At 30.9% G+C, this 19002-nt stretch overlaps 1 protein-coding gene across 2 annotated transcripts in view; it reads left to right on the forward strand.

Annotated features, from left to right (window-relative positions):
• Window positions 1–19002, forward strand: part of LOC111637335 (multidrug resistance-associated protein 4-like) — a 56315-nt gene that overhangs the window by 27666 nt on the left and 9647 nt on the right. For both annotated transcript variants that reach the window (XM_023382814.1, XM_023382815.1), the window contains exon 6: window positions 9022–9185. In XM_023382814.1, coding sequence (XP_023238582.1) covers window positions 9022–9185 — 164 coding nt within the window. The remainder of the gene's footprint in view (window positions 1–9021; window positions 9186–19002) is intronic.

Consider the following 19002-nt stretch of genomic DNA (forward strand, 5'->3'; position numbering starts at 1 on the left):
TAGAAATGGGAGATAAATACGAGTTTAAAGATTTTTTTACGAGTTATGCCAAACGAGTTCTAAGCCCATTTCTAGCATGGAAAAGTATCGAGAATGCAATAAACAAAATTCTAGGGGATATATCCGTTGCGGTAGTATTAGGCAGCGGGTGGGTAATTTACAAATTAGATTATATTGATATTCATAGAGCGACGTATAATGCATATAATGGGGGTTGTGGTTCTATAATTTTGCCTAAACGTTTAGTAAATAAAAAATGTATTTTAAATATTCGATGTAATGATAATAAATGTTTTGTGTATTGCATTCTCGCGAGTATTTTTCCATTGGTAAATAATAAAAATAATATATCTAGCTATAAAAAATATTTAAAATTTATTAATTGTTCGAACTTAAAATATCCAGTTTCGTTGGAGCAAATATATGCTTTTGAAAAATCGAATAGTATTTCCATTAACATATATGGATATAAAGATATTGTTTTTCCATATTATATAAGTAAGTTTAAATTCCGTAAAATTGTGAATTTACTATTATACCAAAATCATTATTTTTTAATTCGAAATTTCAACAGACTTTTACACGAAAAACAAAAGTCACTTTATTACTATTGTAAAAATTGTTTAAACGGTTTTCAACGCGAATCGAGTTTAAATTTACATAGAGAAATATGTACAAATTTTAAATTTCAGAGACTATCGGTTCCTACAGTTGAAAATTCCATTCTTAAATTTAACGAATTTCATAAGATGCTTAAGCATCCTGTTGTCATTTATTGTGACTTTGAATGTTTAACAGAAACAGTTTCTAACGCGATGCAATCAACAGATACTAGTTTCAGTACTGTTACGCAAATTCATAAACCGATTTGTTATGCGATGGTCATATTAGATAAAAACGAAACAGTTATCTATTCTAAATTTTATTGCGGCTTAGACGTTATAGACAATTTTTTAGAAACTTTAAAACATCAATCGGAACGACTTATTAAAGAAGTAAAACTTAATATTCCATTAGATCCTCGAACAATTCCAAATTCTATTAATCGAGATAAATGTAATATTTGTGGTAAAAAGTTTTTCCCTAATGATGTAAGGGTAAATGATCATAATCATTTAGATGGAACGTTTCGACAGGTAGCGTGTCAAGGATGTAATTTAAATCTAAATCTAAAACCGTTTATTCCCGTAGTTTTTCATAATTTTTCTGGTTACGATTAGCATCTAATTTTAAAAGTTATTTCTAAAAAGTATATATCCTCTCTTAGAATTACTCCCATTAATATGGAAAAATACACTACATATACTTTAGATTGTTTTAAATTTTTAGACAGTTATCACTTTTTAAATTCATCATTATCAAGTCTAACTGAGAATTTAATAAATACAAAGTACGACTTTCCGATTTTTAATCAATTTTTTCGAATAATAAAAATAGCTATTTGTTAAAAAGAAAAGGTGTTTTTCCATATAATTAGTTTAATAATATTTCAAAATTAAATAATAATTCTTTACCGGATAAAAAATGTTTTTACAACGATTTAACTAGAAGCCACATAAGTTCGGAAGATTACGATTTTGCTCATCTTGTGTGGAAAGCTTTTAATTGCAGGAAATTTTAAGATTATTTGCAATTATATCAATTTGTCGATACAATTTTACTAGCTGATATTTTCTCAAACTTTCGAAACTTATCGTTAAAATATTACGATCTCGATCCAATTCATTTTTTTAACTTGTCCAAATCTTACATTTATAGCAGGATTGAAAATGGCTAAAATAGAACTAGAGCTATTTACCGATTTAGATATGTATCTATTTATTGAAACCTCAATTAGGGGGGTTTATCCCTCCTTGCAAATAGGTATACCCATGCAAACAATCCGTACATATCTCAAACTTACGATAATTCGAAACCCCATAGTTACATAATAACGATTGATAGCAATAATCTATACGGATTGAGTATGGTTCAATATCTCCCATATTCAGAGTTTCGTTGGTTGCGACAATCCGAAATTGACGAATTTAATATTAAAAATGTTTCTTCAAAATCTGAAATAGGATACATACTCGAAGTTGACTTAGAATATCCGGTTTCGCTTCACGATCGACATAATGACTTACCCCTCGCAGTAAGTCACGAAACAATAGAATACGATGATTTATCTGAATATCAGNTGCTTCTTTTTACAGTATATTTTAATATGGTTTTGATTTCTAAGATTCCAGAAATCATTTTTAACTATCAATGAGAACTATCGTCAAAATATGAGATTATAAAGTTGTTGCTTTTTCGTATTATATATAAACCGATTTTCTAATGAACTTTTTAATTGACCTTTTAAAAAAATTTATTTTTTTCGACTAAATGATTTTTTTATTATTTTCTTCAAGATTTCTCACACAGATGTTAAGATATTTATTTTTTTTCTTGACCTGATTAATATATCTATTTTCTTGTCTCCTATCTTCAAAATAATGTTTATCTTTCAAGATTTCTCACGCAAATATTTTTTTTAAAAAAAATTGTCCGTATAAAGATATTGTTTTTTTGTATTATATAAATTGATTTTCTAGTCAATGATTTTTTTTTTAATTTCATTTTTTAATTATCCTTAAGAAAAAAAATTTTTTCACTAAATGTTTTTTTATTTTCTTCAAGATTTCTCACACAGATGTTAAGATGTTTATTTTTTTTGACCTGATTAATATATCTATTTTCTTGTCTTCTATCTTCAAGATAATGTTTAGTTTATTACTATAAACACTCTCACACAGATGTTAAGATGTTTATTTTTTTTCTTGACCTGATTAATATATCTATTTTCTTGTCTTCTATCTTCAAGATAATGTTTAATTTATTACTATAAACACAAGAGAAAATTTACAGCCGCTATTAAATTAACAATGACAAAGGTTAATAAACTTCATCATCATAGGATATAAAGCGAGAGAAATAAACAAATAGGTTCACTAGTTTTATCAACTCTCACTACAACTAAAGCAAGAATTTATCAACTCTCTCTACAAATAAAACAAGAAAAGATGTCTATGGAAGGTAAGTTAGATTTTTTNTATAAACACTCTCACACAGATGTTAAGATGTTTATTTTTTTTCTTGACCTGATTAATATATCTATTTTCTTGTCTTCTATCTTCAAGATAATGTTTAATTTATTACTATAAACACAAGAGAAAATTTACAGCCGCTATTAAATTAACAATGACAAAGGTTAATAAACTTCATCATCATAGGATATAAAGCGAGAGAAATAAACAAATAGGTTCACTAGTTTTATCAACTCTCACTACAACTAAAGCAAGAATTTATCAACTCTCTCTACAAATAAAACAAGAAAAGATGTCTATGGAAGGTAAGTTAGATTTTTTTTAGATTTGATTTTTAAATAAGAAAATTAAATTATTATTTTTTTATAGTTATTCATTTTTTTTATAGATTCTCAGTCATTATTTGTTATTGATAATCCCTTTACAACTAAAAAGCGCAAAACGGCAACAAAAGTCGATGATGTGCCAGTGGAGAAAAAAAAAAAGTATGATTTAGTTATATCGAAGGATGAATCTTCGTTTAAATCCATCCCACCATATTCAATATACATATCGCACGGATATAACTTGGAAATTAAAGAGTTCAGACAACAATATTATATATGTTTAGCGAAAACAAGTGCTAAAGGCGAGATACAGAATAGATTTAACATTCCAGTAAAAGAAATTAATTTTTTTATACAAGCTTTGAATGCTGTTCAAAAATACCTGGAAGATTTCATTTAAAATAAATGAAAATCTACACGTAAGTAAATTCTCATATTTTTTTAATATAAAGTTTTTTTTTTTTAAAAAAATTATGCAAAAATTTAATCGATATTTTTTTAAAAATAGAATTATTGAAAACATCCTTCTTTCTCTCTCAAAATACGAAGAAAATCATCGTAGACTAGTTTTATCATCTCTCTTATATGAAGAAAATTATTTGTAATCCAGTTCAGGTAAAAAAAATTAAATAAAAAATAATGTTTTCGTTGGTAGAATCAGCGTTTCAAAATTATTTACAGTGTTATCGTAAAGCAGAACTCGAGTATGTCGATCCAACCATTTTTTTTAGAGATATAAAATCAGAACTTTTTAATGTAATTACTAACTTCGGGAATGATTATAGAGTACGATTTGTGATTAGCTTAAAAGTAATAATGTACAAATGTATAGAAATGGGAGATAAATACGAGTTTAAAGATTTTTTTTTTACGAGTTATGCCGAACGAGTTTTAAGCCCATTTCTAGCATGGAAAAGTATCGAGAATGCAATAAACAAAATTCTAGGGGATATATCCGTTGCGGTAGTATTAGGCAGCGGGTGGCTAATTTACAAATTAGATTATATTGATATTCATAGATCATCATATAATGCATATAATGGAGGGTGTGGTTCCATAATTTTACCTAAACATTTAGTAAATAAAAAATGTATTTTAAATATTCGATGTAATGATAATAAATGTTTTGTGTATTGCATTCTCGCGAGTATTTTTCCATTGAAAAATAATAAAAACAATATATCTAGCTATAAAAAATATTTAAAATTTATTAATTGTTCGAACTTAAAATATCCAGTTTCGTTGGAGCAAATATATGCTTTTGAAAAATCGAATAGTATTTCCATTAACATATATGGATATAAAGATATTGTTTTTCCATATTATATAAGTAAGTTTAAATTCCGTAAAATTGTGAATTTACTATTATACCAAAATCATTATTTTTTAATTCGAAATTTCAACAGACTTTTACACGAAAAACAAAAGTCACTTTATTACTATTGTAAAAATTGTTTAAACGGTTTTCAACGCGAATCGAGTTTAAATTTACATAGAGAAATATGTACAAATTTTAAATTTCAGAGACTATCGGTTCCTACAGTTGAAAATTCCATTCTTAAATTTAACGAATTTCATAAGATGCTTAAGCATCCTGTTGTCGTTTATTGCGACTTCGAATGTTTAACAGAAACAGTTTCTAACGCGATGCAATCAACAGATACTAGCTTTAGTACCGTTACGCAAATTCATAAACCGATTTGTTATGCGATGGTCGTATTAGATAAAAACGAAACAATTATCTATTCTAAATTTTATTGCGGCTTAGACGTTATAGACAATTTTTTAGAAACTTTAAAACATCAATCGGAACGTCTTATTAAAGAAATAAAACTTAATATTCCATTAGATCCTCGAACAATTCCAAATTCTATTAATCGAGATAAATGTAATATTTGTGGTAAAAAGTTTTCCCCTAATGATGTAAGGGTAATTGATCATAATCATTTAGATGGAACGTTTCGACAGGTAGCATGTCAAGGATGTAATTTAAATTTAAATCTAAAACCTTTTATTCCCGTAGTTCTTCATAATTTTTCTGGTTATGATTCGCATCTAATTTTAAAAGATATTTCTAAAAAGTATATATCCTCTCTTAGAATTATTCCCATTAATATGGAAAAATACACTACATATACTTTAGATTGTTTTAAATTNTATATTTCTTACCAGACGGCGCCACTCGCATTAAAGAAAAAAAATCGCTTGTATATATAAAAAATTAGTTCTCTTATCTAAACAAAAATTATATATATCGCATATTAATATATATTTTTTGGAATCTAAGTCCGTTTTTACAATATCTTAAAAGTATTAGAAAACGTCTTATAACGGGAGCGATTTATTCCAGAAACTCTCGTTCAAATCTCGCGCAGAAGTATAACCGAAGGGGCATCGAAAATGGGTGTGGTTTTCGACTCCTATGAGAGTTTCTGGAATAGTAATTAACTCGGAATCGGTCGAGAGATTCTGCGATTTTGCTCGATTTTAGCCCTGCTCGACGTCTTTCCCTCAAAATGATGAGAGTTTCTGAGATGAAAGTTATAAACCCTCGCGAAGTTAACCAAATTATCCCAGAGTCTCTCATATATATACTACTGATATAGTTAATTTTTAATGATGGTAGCAGGTTTTCGTCAAGAATTTGTAAGTATTTCGCTGCATTCACTGATCTCCTTTGTTAATTAAAAAGAAAATTTCTCACACCTTGGCTGACACGCAACACCACACTATACTGCTTGCTGCGACTTTTATACTGCGCCATACACAGTCATAATTGAAAGCCTTTTCTCTTTTTCTGATGACTTCAATTTTTCTAATTGCTTTTAATGCAGACTCGAAACTTTGCGTGATCATTATAAACAATGCTTTTACTGTTGTATCTGGCATTTGTGCTCTAGGGCCCAATTCAATCGCCTTTTTATTTGTTTTTTTTTTTTTTTTGAGAAGAGATTTTCACATTTATCTACATAAGCACTCAATTGTAGTGAAAATCAAGATAAAATCTAGGACCCAGCTGCTTTTCCATTGTATATTGTACCAGAGTTTCCCACTGTTCTTGGCCAGAATTTTTCGAAGATAGAAGTTTGCTATTGGTGAAATACAATCCTCTCGCTAATAGACTTTGTTTGCAACTCAGCTTCTATCTTCCGACAAAGTCATCTTTAGGAAGACGGCACTGTGTTTCAGGCTGAATAGTGTGCTATCCTCTGTACTGTCGAATGGTGCAGTAATTGCTATTATTGACAATGCATCAACATCTGCACTTGGTCCATGCATCCATTGTCCATAGGATGAATATGTGCGCAATTAACTCTAATGATCGGTATGTTTAGATGTGGATTACAAGACATCAAGGAAATTTCGTTAATGACAGAGCTGATGAGCTAGATAAGGAGGGCGCAGGCAACTCTCTGCGTAATTGTATCTACAATGCTGTGTCATTTAGCTCCATGCCGGAAATAAATGCGCCCTAAATATGAAATAATAAGATTTAACTGCAGTCTATTATGGCAGGTTTTTTTTAATTCTTCATAATATTGACTGCCTGGAATTGTGGGAAATCGCCCTTTTTACGCGGAAGTTTACTCGAATAGAAATTTAGGGTTTGTATCAGCTGGCATAACGTACTAATGAGTTAGACGTCCAGATGTTCATCAAAAGTAGAGATAAACTGTTATGAAGAAAAATTCGATTTCCCTTTTTGACATAAAAGAGGAAAATGTGTCAGTTTTAAGGTTAAAGTATTACTTGAGAAGGTCGATTAAACAAATAGATATTTAATTAATTAAATAAAATCGCTCTATACTCTCACGTTTTCACAGAAATTTTGACTTTGTTATAAGCTGTTCGTTCGCTTACTTCACGGCATTTTTTCTACTGAGCTTTATGTAACAAGAGCACACTGAAAGGATGATTTGAGAAACGGAATTATAAAATTTATTTAGCGTGAGAAAGTGTATTTGGCTTTTTATATTTTTACTTTAACGGAAGACAAAAAGTGACACTGATGTGTTAGAAAGAGAAATCCACTTCCCTTCACAAGTTCTTATTTGCAACTTCGACAACCATGTATGTATTTAACTGTTCTGTCCATTCCATCAGCAGACGTAAATCTATGATTGGTATTGGACGAACTGACGATGAAAGGAGTGATTTCCTGCCATTGGAGACAGTCAACAGAAATATGACATTGTGTTAGGAGACACATAGTTCTCTGCAATTCGAAGGTGCCATATTAGCAAGAGTTCCCTCACTCTCATTTTTTGCGTTGTGCCCTGTCTCCGCAACAATTCACTGCTTTTATCACAGAATAAACGACTGCCATCGAGACCTTCAATTAAGGTAGTATGTCTAAGTTGTAAGCTATTTGTCTCGCAATTAGACATAGGTCTAGCATTTCTTTATGTAGCGATTAATTTGTTTTTATATTTTTTCCTCATTAAATTTTGTTTTCTTGCTTTAAATAGTGTTGTTGTTGAGCTCAACTCCGTGCCAAAATTCATGAATTTATGATCCCTTTTACTCCGAAAAGTATGCCTATATAAATTGAATCATTAGCATGCCTAACGCACAAATTAGGCTGGGGTCAGGAAAAATGAACAGAACGATCGTAAGAACTTCTGATTTCAAAATTTAGAAAATATTTATAAACTTATCCTATTGTCCCTGTGGACAGATCTTCCAGATCTGAGGTCGAACAAGAGAGAGAAACTAAATTTGTTCATTCCGACTTTCCATAATACCAATTTCTAGAAATATAGAAAATGTATAGATAAAATTATAATCAGAATGGTTTTGTTTATAAATATAAAAGTAAATGTTAATAATACCAAAAACATATAGCTAAGAATACATCTATTAAGAATTATACAAAATTTAAAGAAAATATATACGTAATGTAACTCCTAAATATATTCATCAAAGTATGAAAAATTTTAATCCAACACATTTATTTCTGCATTAACACAGTGCCTAAAAAAACTTGTGTATAACTGTGTAGACACATACGCTATTATCTAAATGTTATTTATTGTCAACAAATTGCCTTTATAATGGAGCAATTTTTTTCTCTGACATCATTTCTGAAATTATATCGATTTGTAAAAGAATAACTCTTTGCGAGTAGAATGAAGTGTAGCAGTGTGGGACAGTGCAGTATGTACTTTATGCCTGGAATATAAATACCATATGTTCGTGAATTGCATGCAAGAACATATTTCTATAAGTTTTACAAGGTTTTCAATCATTTTAAAAACTATTTGGACATTCTATCTGTAATCTTTACAGTGATAAAGCAGTGGAGATAATCGACACAAAAATGCAACAAAATGCGTACATACAAAAGATACCATCTCCCACATTGAGAACACATATAACTTAAGAATTTTTGGAAAATACACAAATCCAGTAATATGCCATTTTCAATAATCTTCAACACTCTGGTACTGGGACAATAAAGATCTTGTACCGTAGAAACAAAAGTAGTGCGTGCATGCTTAATAAGTTTATAATATATGCTATTTTATGATTTCAAAAATAATTATATTAAAATTTATATTAATTTTAATCAAGTAAATAGTTATTAGGTATAATAGCCTATATAACATTTCTATTTATTACAGAAAGTTGTCGCCTTATCACTTTTATTTACGTCGCCGTTTTTCATTATTACTTCGATATGCATGTTGTGGAAATATTATGGATGGACTATTATAATTGGGTTCTTAGTAATATTTCTCTATCTTCCTATACAAATTGCTTTGAGTAAACTATATTCAAAATTGAGGTAATTATTATTTTAAATTATATAATTGTAAAATATCTGTAAATTAAATCAAAAAATCATCATTTATTATTTAATAATGTTTAATAGAAATGAAATTGGTGTTTTTAACATACATAAAATCTTATGTACTTAATGGATATCTATGCTTTATTAGCTGGCATTAGAAATGGTAAGATGGCCAACGTATTATCGAAATGATCGGAGATGCTAGGGTTCGAATCCGTTCGCGAAATCCAAAAATTTTTTTGATAATACTCAAATGCTAGATGACGGACAGCATATGCAGACAAGCCATTATGAGCCTGACCGAATCCATTGTGGCCATAATATGATTAGAAAGTCCAGAGGATTAAATAAACAAAAAATAAAATAATTGCTTGTATAGGCGAAAAGGTATATTTATAAACACGCTTTTTATTTTTGGAATGTGAATAATATGTGTGAAATTATACATAAAGTATGTTTGGAAAATAGATATTATACGCACATGAATTATGGCGAATGTCTGTTTGCTTCAACAATGTGTTAATAAACGTTCTTGTAGGATTTATATTCTTTCTTAACGTGATACTATCATACATCATATTATCATCAGACGGATTAATGTGAGATCAGCCAGGGCGTAAATCGAAGTCTACGCCACTTACGGGCACTAGTCGGTAAGACCAGTTCTCGATCGTCCAAAGAACGGCCTTTCCTAAACGTAGGGGAACGAGTGTGGAGGGCTTTACTGTTAGATTATAATTTAGAGCGGAAGTTGGTGGGGGCGAATTCACCTTCTTCCTATGTCAGGGTCCCGACACCAGTTAATCAATCTTCTTAAACGCGGATTAACACGCGTATGCGATCTGATTCGGTCACACAATTAGGAGACATTTTAATTAAAAACGAAACAATAAATTTAATAAAACAAGAAAAACTCATACAAAAATCTTAATGTACGAGAGATAGAACTACTACGAATAATATACAAATCGAGAGATAGCTAAGCTTATATTATACCCTATTCACGATCGAGAGAGAGCTCACAAAATCGTTACAAAACATACGACCTGTTTAGTTGTCGTTCGTCTTCTTCTCTGTATGCAAGGGACACTTTGGAGATAAAGTTCATTTACTTCTTCGTATGGGAGATCAATATGTGCACAAAATCCAAGTATGGTTTCTAAGTGCTAAGTCTGGAATTATTCTGTATGTGACTCGTCTAAAGACGTTGGTCATCTGGAGGAAAAACGTATGGAGTTTGGACGCTTCCAGAACTGTCGCTGAACTCCCCGAATTCTGACAAATTCCCTGTATATCTTCTGAATTTCGACCAATCATCGGCCAGTAACTCTTTCATGAGAACGGATGAAAGGGGAATGAATGAGGGGTAACCATTTCCCATCTGAGCAGGATTTTAACCAGATAAGGGAAAGTCAGAGGATGTTCTAACTTCAGTGAAAGGAAGTAACATCTGTTATCTGCCTTTTCCCACGTTAAAACAGTATTTTTCTCACCAAAAATGAAGTAATATTTGGTGACATTATTTTAACATTATTAATAAAATATTAATTTAGACCCAGGATCCTTTCGGGTCTCACATTAAAAAACATTCAAAAAACAGATATAGCAAAGCTATAGCAAAGGTATAGCAGAGTGTGCTGCTAATGCAAGGAAAACGTTTGAGCTTATATTGATATGATTCAGGCAAGAGTTGGTCTGAAAAGAAAGTAAAGACAATTCTGTAAATATATAAAATGTTTTAATTTGTAATTCTTAATGCTTTCTCTGTACAATTAATCATATATTATTCTTGTAATCATAATACTAAATATAATTTCCGCTTTGCCAACGGGTTGGTCACATGAAGTTTTCCGTGTTTTTTTGCATTGAGTATATGGTAATAAGGCCAGTCTTTCATGAAAGACCTCCGGAAGACGTTTCTTTGGCCATATCGTCCAAATGTCACGTTGCCTTAAAACGAATAAAACCTGAAACCAGATGCCGAGAAAGGACTAAATTTCATGGTATTGGCAAAGATGGCTCAAGCAGAAGGTCAGTCGTAAGAGTGAAGGAGACGAACATTATCATTTTAGTTTACTCATCATCTTTAGCATTAAGCACAAAATATTTCAAATTTACAAAAGCATGTTAATGAATAAATCATATGTTCGTGAATTGCATGCAAGAACATATTTCTATAAGTTTTACAAGGTTTTCAATCATTTTAAAAACTATTTGGACATTCTATCTGTAATCTTTACAGTGATAAAGCAGTGGAGATAATCGACACAAAAATGCAACAAAATGCGTACATACAAAAGATACCATCTCCCACATTGAGAACACATATAACTTAAGAATTTTTGGAAAATACACAAATCCAGTAATATGCCATTTTCAATAATCTTCAACACTCTGGTACTGGGACAATAAAGATCTTGTACCGTAGAAACAAAAGTAGTGCGTGCATGCTTAATAAGTTTATAATATATGCTATTTTATGATTTCAAAAATAATTATATTAAAATTTATATTAATTTTAATCAAGTAAATAGTTATTAGGTATAATAGCCTATATAACATTTCTATTTATTACAGAAAGTTGTCGCCTTATCACTTTTATTTACGTCGCCGTTTTTCATTATTACTTCGATATGCATGTTGTGGAAATATTATGGATGGACTATTATAATTGGGTTCTTAGTAATATTTCTCTATCTTCCTATACAAATTGCTTTGAGTAAACTATATTCAAAATTGAGGTAATTATTATTTTAAATTATATAATTGTAAAATATCTGTAAATTAAATCAAAAAATCATCATTTATTATTTAATAATGTTTAATAGAAATGAAATTGGTGTTTTTAACATACATAAAATCTTATGTACTTAATGGATATCTATGCTTTATTAGCTGGCATTAGAAATGGTAAGATGGCCAACGTATTATCGAAATGATCGGAGATGCTAGGGTTCGAATCCGTTCGCGAAATCCAAAAATTTTTTTGATAATACTCAAATGCTAGATGACGGACAGCATATGCAGACAAGCCATTATGAGCCTGACCGAATCCATTGTGGCCATAATATGATTAGAAAGTCCAGAGGATTAAATAAACAAAAAATAAAATAATTGCTTGTATAGGCGAAAAGGTATATTTATAAACACGCTTTTTATTTTTGGAATGTGAATAATATGTGTGAAATTATACATAAAGTATGTTTGGAAAATAGATATTATACGCACATGAATTATGGCGAATGTCTGTTTGCTTCAACAATGTGTTAATAAACGTTCTTGTAGGATTTATATTCTTTCTTAACGTGATACTATCATACATCATATTATCATCAGACGGATTAATGTGAGATCAGCCAGGGCGTAAATCGAAGTCTACGCCACTTACGGGCACTAGTCGGTAAGACCAGTTCTCGATCGTCCAAAGAACGGCCTTTCCTAAACGTAGGGGAACGAGTGTGGAGGGCTTTACTGTTAGATTATAATTTAGAGCGGAAGTTGGTGGGGGCGAATTCACCTTCTTCCTATGTCAGGGTCCCGACACCAGTTAATCAATCTTCTTAAACGCGGATTAACACGCGTATGCGATCTGATTCGGTCACACAATTAGGAGACATTTTAATTAAAAACGAAACAATAAATTTAATAAAACAAGAAAANTTACAAGGTGTCTGCGGTGTGACCAATTAGTAAAAACAAACAAACGCCCCGGGGAGAGGGAAGTTATTCCGCGGTAGTCTCGCACGACTTCGTCCTAGGAATGACCTTCTTGACGGACGAATTACGCAGTTGATTATCCGGGGTCTATTCCTCGGACATTGGGGTGAGAACGGGAGAAATAACGGAAATAATGATGAAAGAATATAAAAATTCTCATACGATAGTGAGATTTTCACATTTATATGTTAATTTTACAAATTGATTCACTTTTTTAACTCCCGTTTTGTTCCCTCGATGTAGCAGTTTGATTCAGTGCATATAAAATTGATTTCATATACTGCTCTCGAAGTCTTAAGTTCGTCTTCTTTCTGTTTGTTGTAGTGTAGGAACAATAGTGTTATTAGCCCAATTCTTTGTGTTGATGGGCTTAAGAAGGATAAGTTATTAAAATATTTTTATATTTTTATATATTCTTTATATATGCGAAAAAGAACATACTTTTTAACTGATTTTTCGATTTAAACATTATATCTAGTAGTTATTTAATAACTATGAATTCTTTCAAATTCTTTCAGGTTATCTATTTGGTAGATATTTCTCATGTAGCCTCACCTTAGAAACATTTTCTTTAAGTGTTGTATTTCCATAGTGAATGTATTTCTTTTGATGTCTGCAGGACAGGAAGATTTATAATTATAGTCGTTTTATTTACATTACAGAGCTTTTTGTATTTACTGAATTAAAATCCCTTTTCTGTTCTATTAATTGTAACATCCAAATAATTAATTATTTTCTGTTCTTTTTTTCACTTTAAACTGCATATTTCGATTAATCCTGTTGTTGAATTATTCTGTTGTTTTAGCTATAATCGGCTTTCGAAATTTTAAAAATATATCTTGAACATCCTGGCATAAAATATTATAGCTTGTATGTTTGACATTGTTTTTTCCTCTATACTTGATATACTAATTTCTGCTAACTTCGTTCTTACAACAAATATTATTTTTTTGTCTATAAAACTATGGAAAATTTAAAATATTTGTTATTTAAAAACAAATTCTATTGATTCTCTGATATGACCTGGTATATTACACTTACTTAAGTTACCTAAAACCATTCTGTTTCATGGACAAATACATAAATTTTACATCCAGGCTTATTAATGTATATGTAAGCACAAAATATTTCAAATTTACAAAAGCATGTTAATGAATAAATGTCTTAAACCTAGAAATGCTGAAGATTTGCCAACGGCTCAAAAGTATATTGTTAAAATGGAAAAAATACATGATGTCTCATAATTTGGTTTTTTAAGGCCTTTTCCATCGACATTGAATTTTTTTATATTAATTAAATCTTTAATGCAGCTGGATATTTTATATTAAAAATTATAGCAATGAATTTTTATAAAGTATCGAATATAAGAGAAATTTCCTTTTTGGAGATAAAGCACTAAACTGTAGCAAGTTTGAGGACAAAAGAAACTTTGTCTTTTAATAACTCACCATAAGTAAATAGATTTAAAGCCATAAAACATTCTCCAAATGCATTTCGCCTTTAGTATAGGAGTCATCAGTGCCTTCACATTAATCACCTTCGGATGACGTTATCTTATTCCAAAATGCATGCATCATTATTCCTTTATTTAAATTAATATTACTTTTATATTTCTTCATACTATAATGTTATTTAATTCTTCTTTTAATCAAATTCTTTTCTTTATTTGATATCTTTATTTATTGCTTTCATCGATTTTACAATTATATTTTCTAATGCTGAAACCACTGCGAAACTTTATGTGCTAACCGAGGGGGCTGAAGCGAACAGCTTCTCCCCACTTACCGGCTTGGCTGTCAGAAAATGGCTATAGGAGGGCAAAAGGAGTGGGAGGCGTAATGAAGTTTGATGACATGTCGGTAGTACTTAACACGAGTCATTTATTTAGGAATAACATATTTAATATAAACTTAAAAATAATACAAATACATTAAATTACACATTAATTCTGAACAATATGTAAGCGATAATTATAATAAACTCCGAGTCGCGACAATATCGGACAACCGATGTCCGTTTATCCCGTAAGCGGGACCGTCGAAGGTCCTCGACACAAAATATGACTAAGTCCTATCCAAAGGAACAGATAAATAAATTCAAAGTCCCGAGTATATCGGTAAACGACAAATTTCTAAGTCCCGAGTATACCGAGAGACAATAATTTATATGTCCCGAGTATACCGAGAGAAAGTGAAGTAAAAACAATCTAAGTATTTACCTCTTTAGGTCGGCGATCAAAAACCGTGAAGTCCTTCCAGAGTAGACGCTTGTAGTCTTCTTCCTCCGATGATCGCCTCGAGATCTCCGATCATTCCCCTTTTATACTTTTTTAGCGTGGGAAATCTCGGGGACTCCTCTGACGCAATCTGTCACTTCTCCCGATTTATGACAGTCTCCCCCGTCATGGGTGACGACAATGCAGACATCGCTTGACCAATTAATGTTAAATTCGTGATCACCTGGGGAGATGACTGACCATTTTTGGTAATGTTCTCACCGTAAGGGTGACCCTTGTAGGTGACCTCTTGTCTACCCTCAATACAGGAACACCCATCCGTCTCCGTCCACCAGACACCCGCAGGATAGTACTCTTTTACAAGGTGTCTGCGGTGTGACCAATTAGTAAAAACAAACAAACGCCCCGGGGAGAGGGAAGTTATTCCGCGGTAGTCTCGCACGACTTCGTCCTAGGAATGACCTTCTTGACGGACGAATTACGCAGTTGATTATCCGGGGTCTATTCCTCGGACATTGGGGTGAGAACGGGAGAAATAACGGAAATAATGATGAAAGAATATAAAAATTCTCATACGATAGTGAGATTTTCACATTTATATGTTAATTTTACAAATTGATTCACTTTTTTAACTCCCGTTTTGTTCCCTCGATGTAGCAGTTTGATTCAGTGCATATAAAATTGATTTCATATACTGCTCTCGAAGTCTTAAGTTCGTCTTCTTTCTGTTTGTTGTAGTGTAGGAACAATAGTGTTATTAGCCCAATTCTTTGTGTTGATGGGCTTAAGAAGGATAAGTTATTAAAATATTTTTATATTTTTATATATTCTTTATATATGCGAAAAAGAACATACTTTTTAACTGATTTTTCGATTTAAACATTATATCTAGTAGTTATTTAATAACTATGAATTCTTTCAAATTCTTTCAGGTTATCTATTTGGTAGATATTTCTCATGTAGCCTCACCTTAGAAACATTTTCTTTAAGTGTTGTATTTCCATAGTGAATGTATTTCTTTTGATGTCTGCAGGACAGGAAGATTTATAATTATAGTCGTTTTATTTACATTACAGAGCTTTTTGTATTTACTGAATTAAAATCCCTTTTCTGTTCTATTAATTGTAACATCCAAATAATTAATTATTTTCTGTTCTTTTTTTCACTTTAAACTGCATATTTCGATTAATCCTGTTGTTGAATTATTCTGTTGTTTTAGCTATAATCGGCTTTCGAAATTTTAAAAATATATCTTGAACATCCTGGCATAAAATATTATAGCTTGTATGTTTGACATTGTTTTTTCCTCTATACTTGATATACTAATTTCTGCTAACTTCGTTCTTACAACAAATATTATTTTTTTGTCTATAAAACTATGGAAAATTTAAAATATTTGTTATTTAAAAACAAATTCTATTGATTCTCTGATATGACCTGGTATATTACACTTACTTAAGTTACCTAAAACCATTCTGTTTCATGGACAAATACATAAATTTTACATCCAGGCTTATTAATGTATATGTTGATGTTCTCTTTTAATGTCTTATTTATTAATTGTTCTGTATTTTTTTCATACTAAAAAGAAATTGTAAATAACTTTTAAGAAATATTTCTAAATTATGTATAACGAGCAGGTAAGCTTGGCGTTGCTCGGGGAAAAAATATTAAAAAAATTAATTAAATAAAAATAAATTTAAAATATTTAAAACGATGGAGTCAGAATATTTTAATCTTAGTTAATTGTACTATAAGTTATTACACAAACATTCGGATTTTTCTTCGTTTCTGTCTTTTGGAGGCTTAAAAAGTAAACCAATTGCTAAATGAGATAGAATTAGAATAAAAAGTGAAAAGAGCAAACCAGTTTTGTTTTTAAAGAGAGACTATTTTTATTACAACCTATTCATCTATAAAAGACATAGAAAGAAAAAAACATTAAGTTTCGTTAATTTCGTATTTCTAATTAGTCTGTTCCGTGAGATTCTGGGAACAGAACATAACTTATTAGAAAATTTTATTTTATTAAAGTATGGAACGAAATTAAATTAAAGTATTATTTTTTCCGTTAAAACAAACAACACTTTTGTCACTTTTGTGATTAAAGAGGAAATCGATTTTCTTTTTACAAAACATTATCACAAATTTTAACGAACATCTGGCTGTTTCACTCATCTGTATGTCCCGTGAAATGATACAAATTCTAAATTTCGATTGCAGACGATTTCGAAATTTCGTATATAAAGGTGAATTTTTCGCCATTTCGAGTCTTTTGCTCTACCCCTTGACTAACAATCCTCTTCCAAGCCATTTCTCCACATGTTTCCTTTTCAGACCAATTTACTCCAACTTTCTTACGAGTCTCGTAAGTGTCCTCATTACATTTTAAACATCAACGAAAGATCAACATTTGTCAATCAAGGTTGTATGTTCATAACGATGTAAACTCTCTCTCGCGCGTTTAAATAGGGAGATTAGGAGTTACCCGTATTTAACCACGTATTTGTAATTTTATTCTCGTTATTTTCATTAAATTTTGCTTTAGTTTGTTTAAATGGTCTCCTTCTTGATTCTGAAATATATGCCGACGTCAGTAGGAGTTCTCCCACTCCGATAAAATTATAAGGACTATTAATCGCCGACCTAACGCAATATTTAGGCTAGTGTCAGAAGGAATTTAAAGGAAGATCGTAAGAACTTCCTGTCAACGAAGATATTATTTTACGATCCCATCCATTGACAAAGAGGGCGGATTTCGCGGATCTGAAATCGAACACGGTTGCGGATTCACGAAATTTTCCGTTCCACAATTCAGATTGAGAAATCACAATGTTTTCACAGTGGGAAATCCAGATTCTCACAATTTTATAAATATATATATACTAGCTGCAAGGACCCGCTTCGCTGGGTTTTTATTTGTATGTAATATAGGTTTTTTAATATAAAAGACTGTTTTTCTAGGAAATCTAGAATCTAGCTGCAAGGACCTGCAAAAACGCAAAAACGCAAAAAACCGCCTGTAAATCTTGCATGCCACTTTATATTAACACTTCCTTTGTTACTCAACTCTTCTATTGTTAACACTTTCATTTTTAACACTTCCATTTTTAACACTTCTATTGTTAACACTTCCATTGTTTACTTCTATTGTTAACACTTCTATTGTTAACACTTCCATTGTTAATACTTCTATTGTTAACACTTCCATTGTTACGCATCTTCGAAGTCAACAACTTTAAACCCCATATCTCCCGCACCCTTATAGCTATCGAGACGCAATTGCCATAGTGCACGAATGGAGACTTGGAGCTACTACCACATACAAACACCAATCATGTGCGATGTGTAGTTTTGTCTATAATATAGAAATAAAAAATATGAAATATAGAAACACACACGTCCATTTATATATATAAATGGACGTGTATGTCCCTATATTTCACTTTTTAGCCAAAACTACACATCGCACATGATATGATATATATCTAATATATAATCAAGACAGGTTGATAATAATAATAATAATAATAATAATAATAAAGCTGGTTAGATCGGGGATGCCTCTTTGTGGAGACGGAAGGATTCATGATTGCCATACAGGATCAGGTCATAAATACTAAAAACTACAGAAAACACATACTTAAAGATACAACACTCACAAATGACACATGCAGAAAATGTCACATCACGCCAGAAACTATAAAACACATCACTTCTGGTTGCAAGCTCTTGGCACAGACAGATTATTTACACGGACATAATCAAGTAGCAAATATAATACACCAAGAGCTTGCAAAGAAACACAAATTGGCAGACATCCACGAACCATACTACAAGTATATTCCACAGACAGTA

The sequence above is a fragment of the Centruroides sculpturatus genome, unplaced genomic scaffold, assembly GCF_000671375.1.
Source record: "Centruroides sculpturatus isolate CEXI.00-Female unplaced genomic scaffold, Cexi_2.0 scaffold805, whole genome shotgun sequence".
NCBI lineage: Eukaryota > Metazoa > Arthropoda > Arachnida > Scorpiones > Buthidae > Centruroides > Centruroides sculpturatus.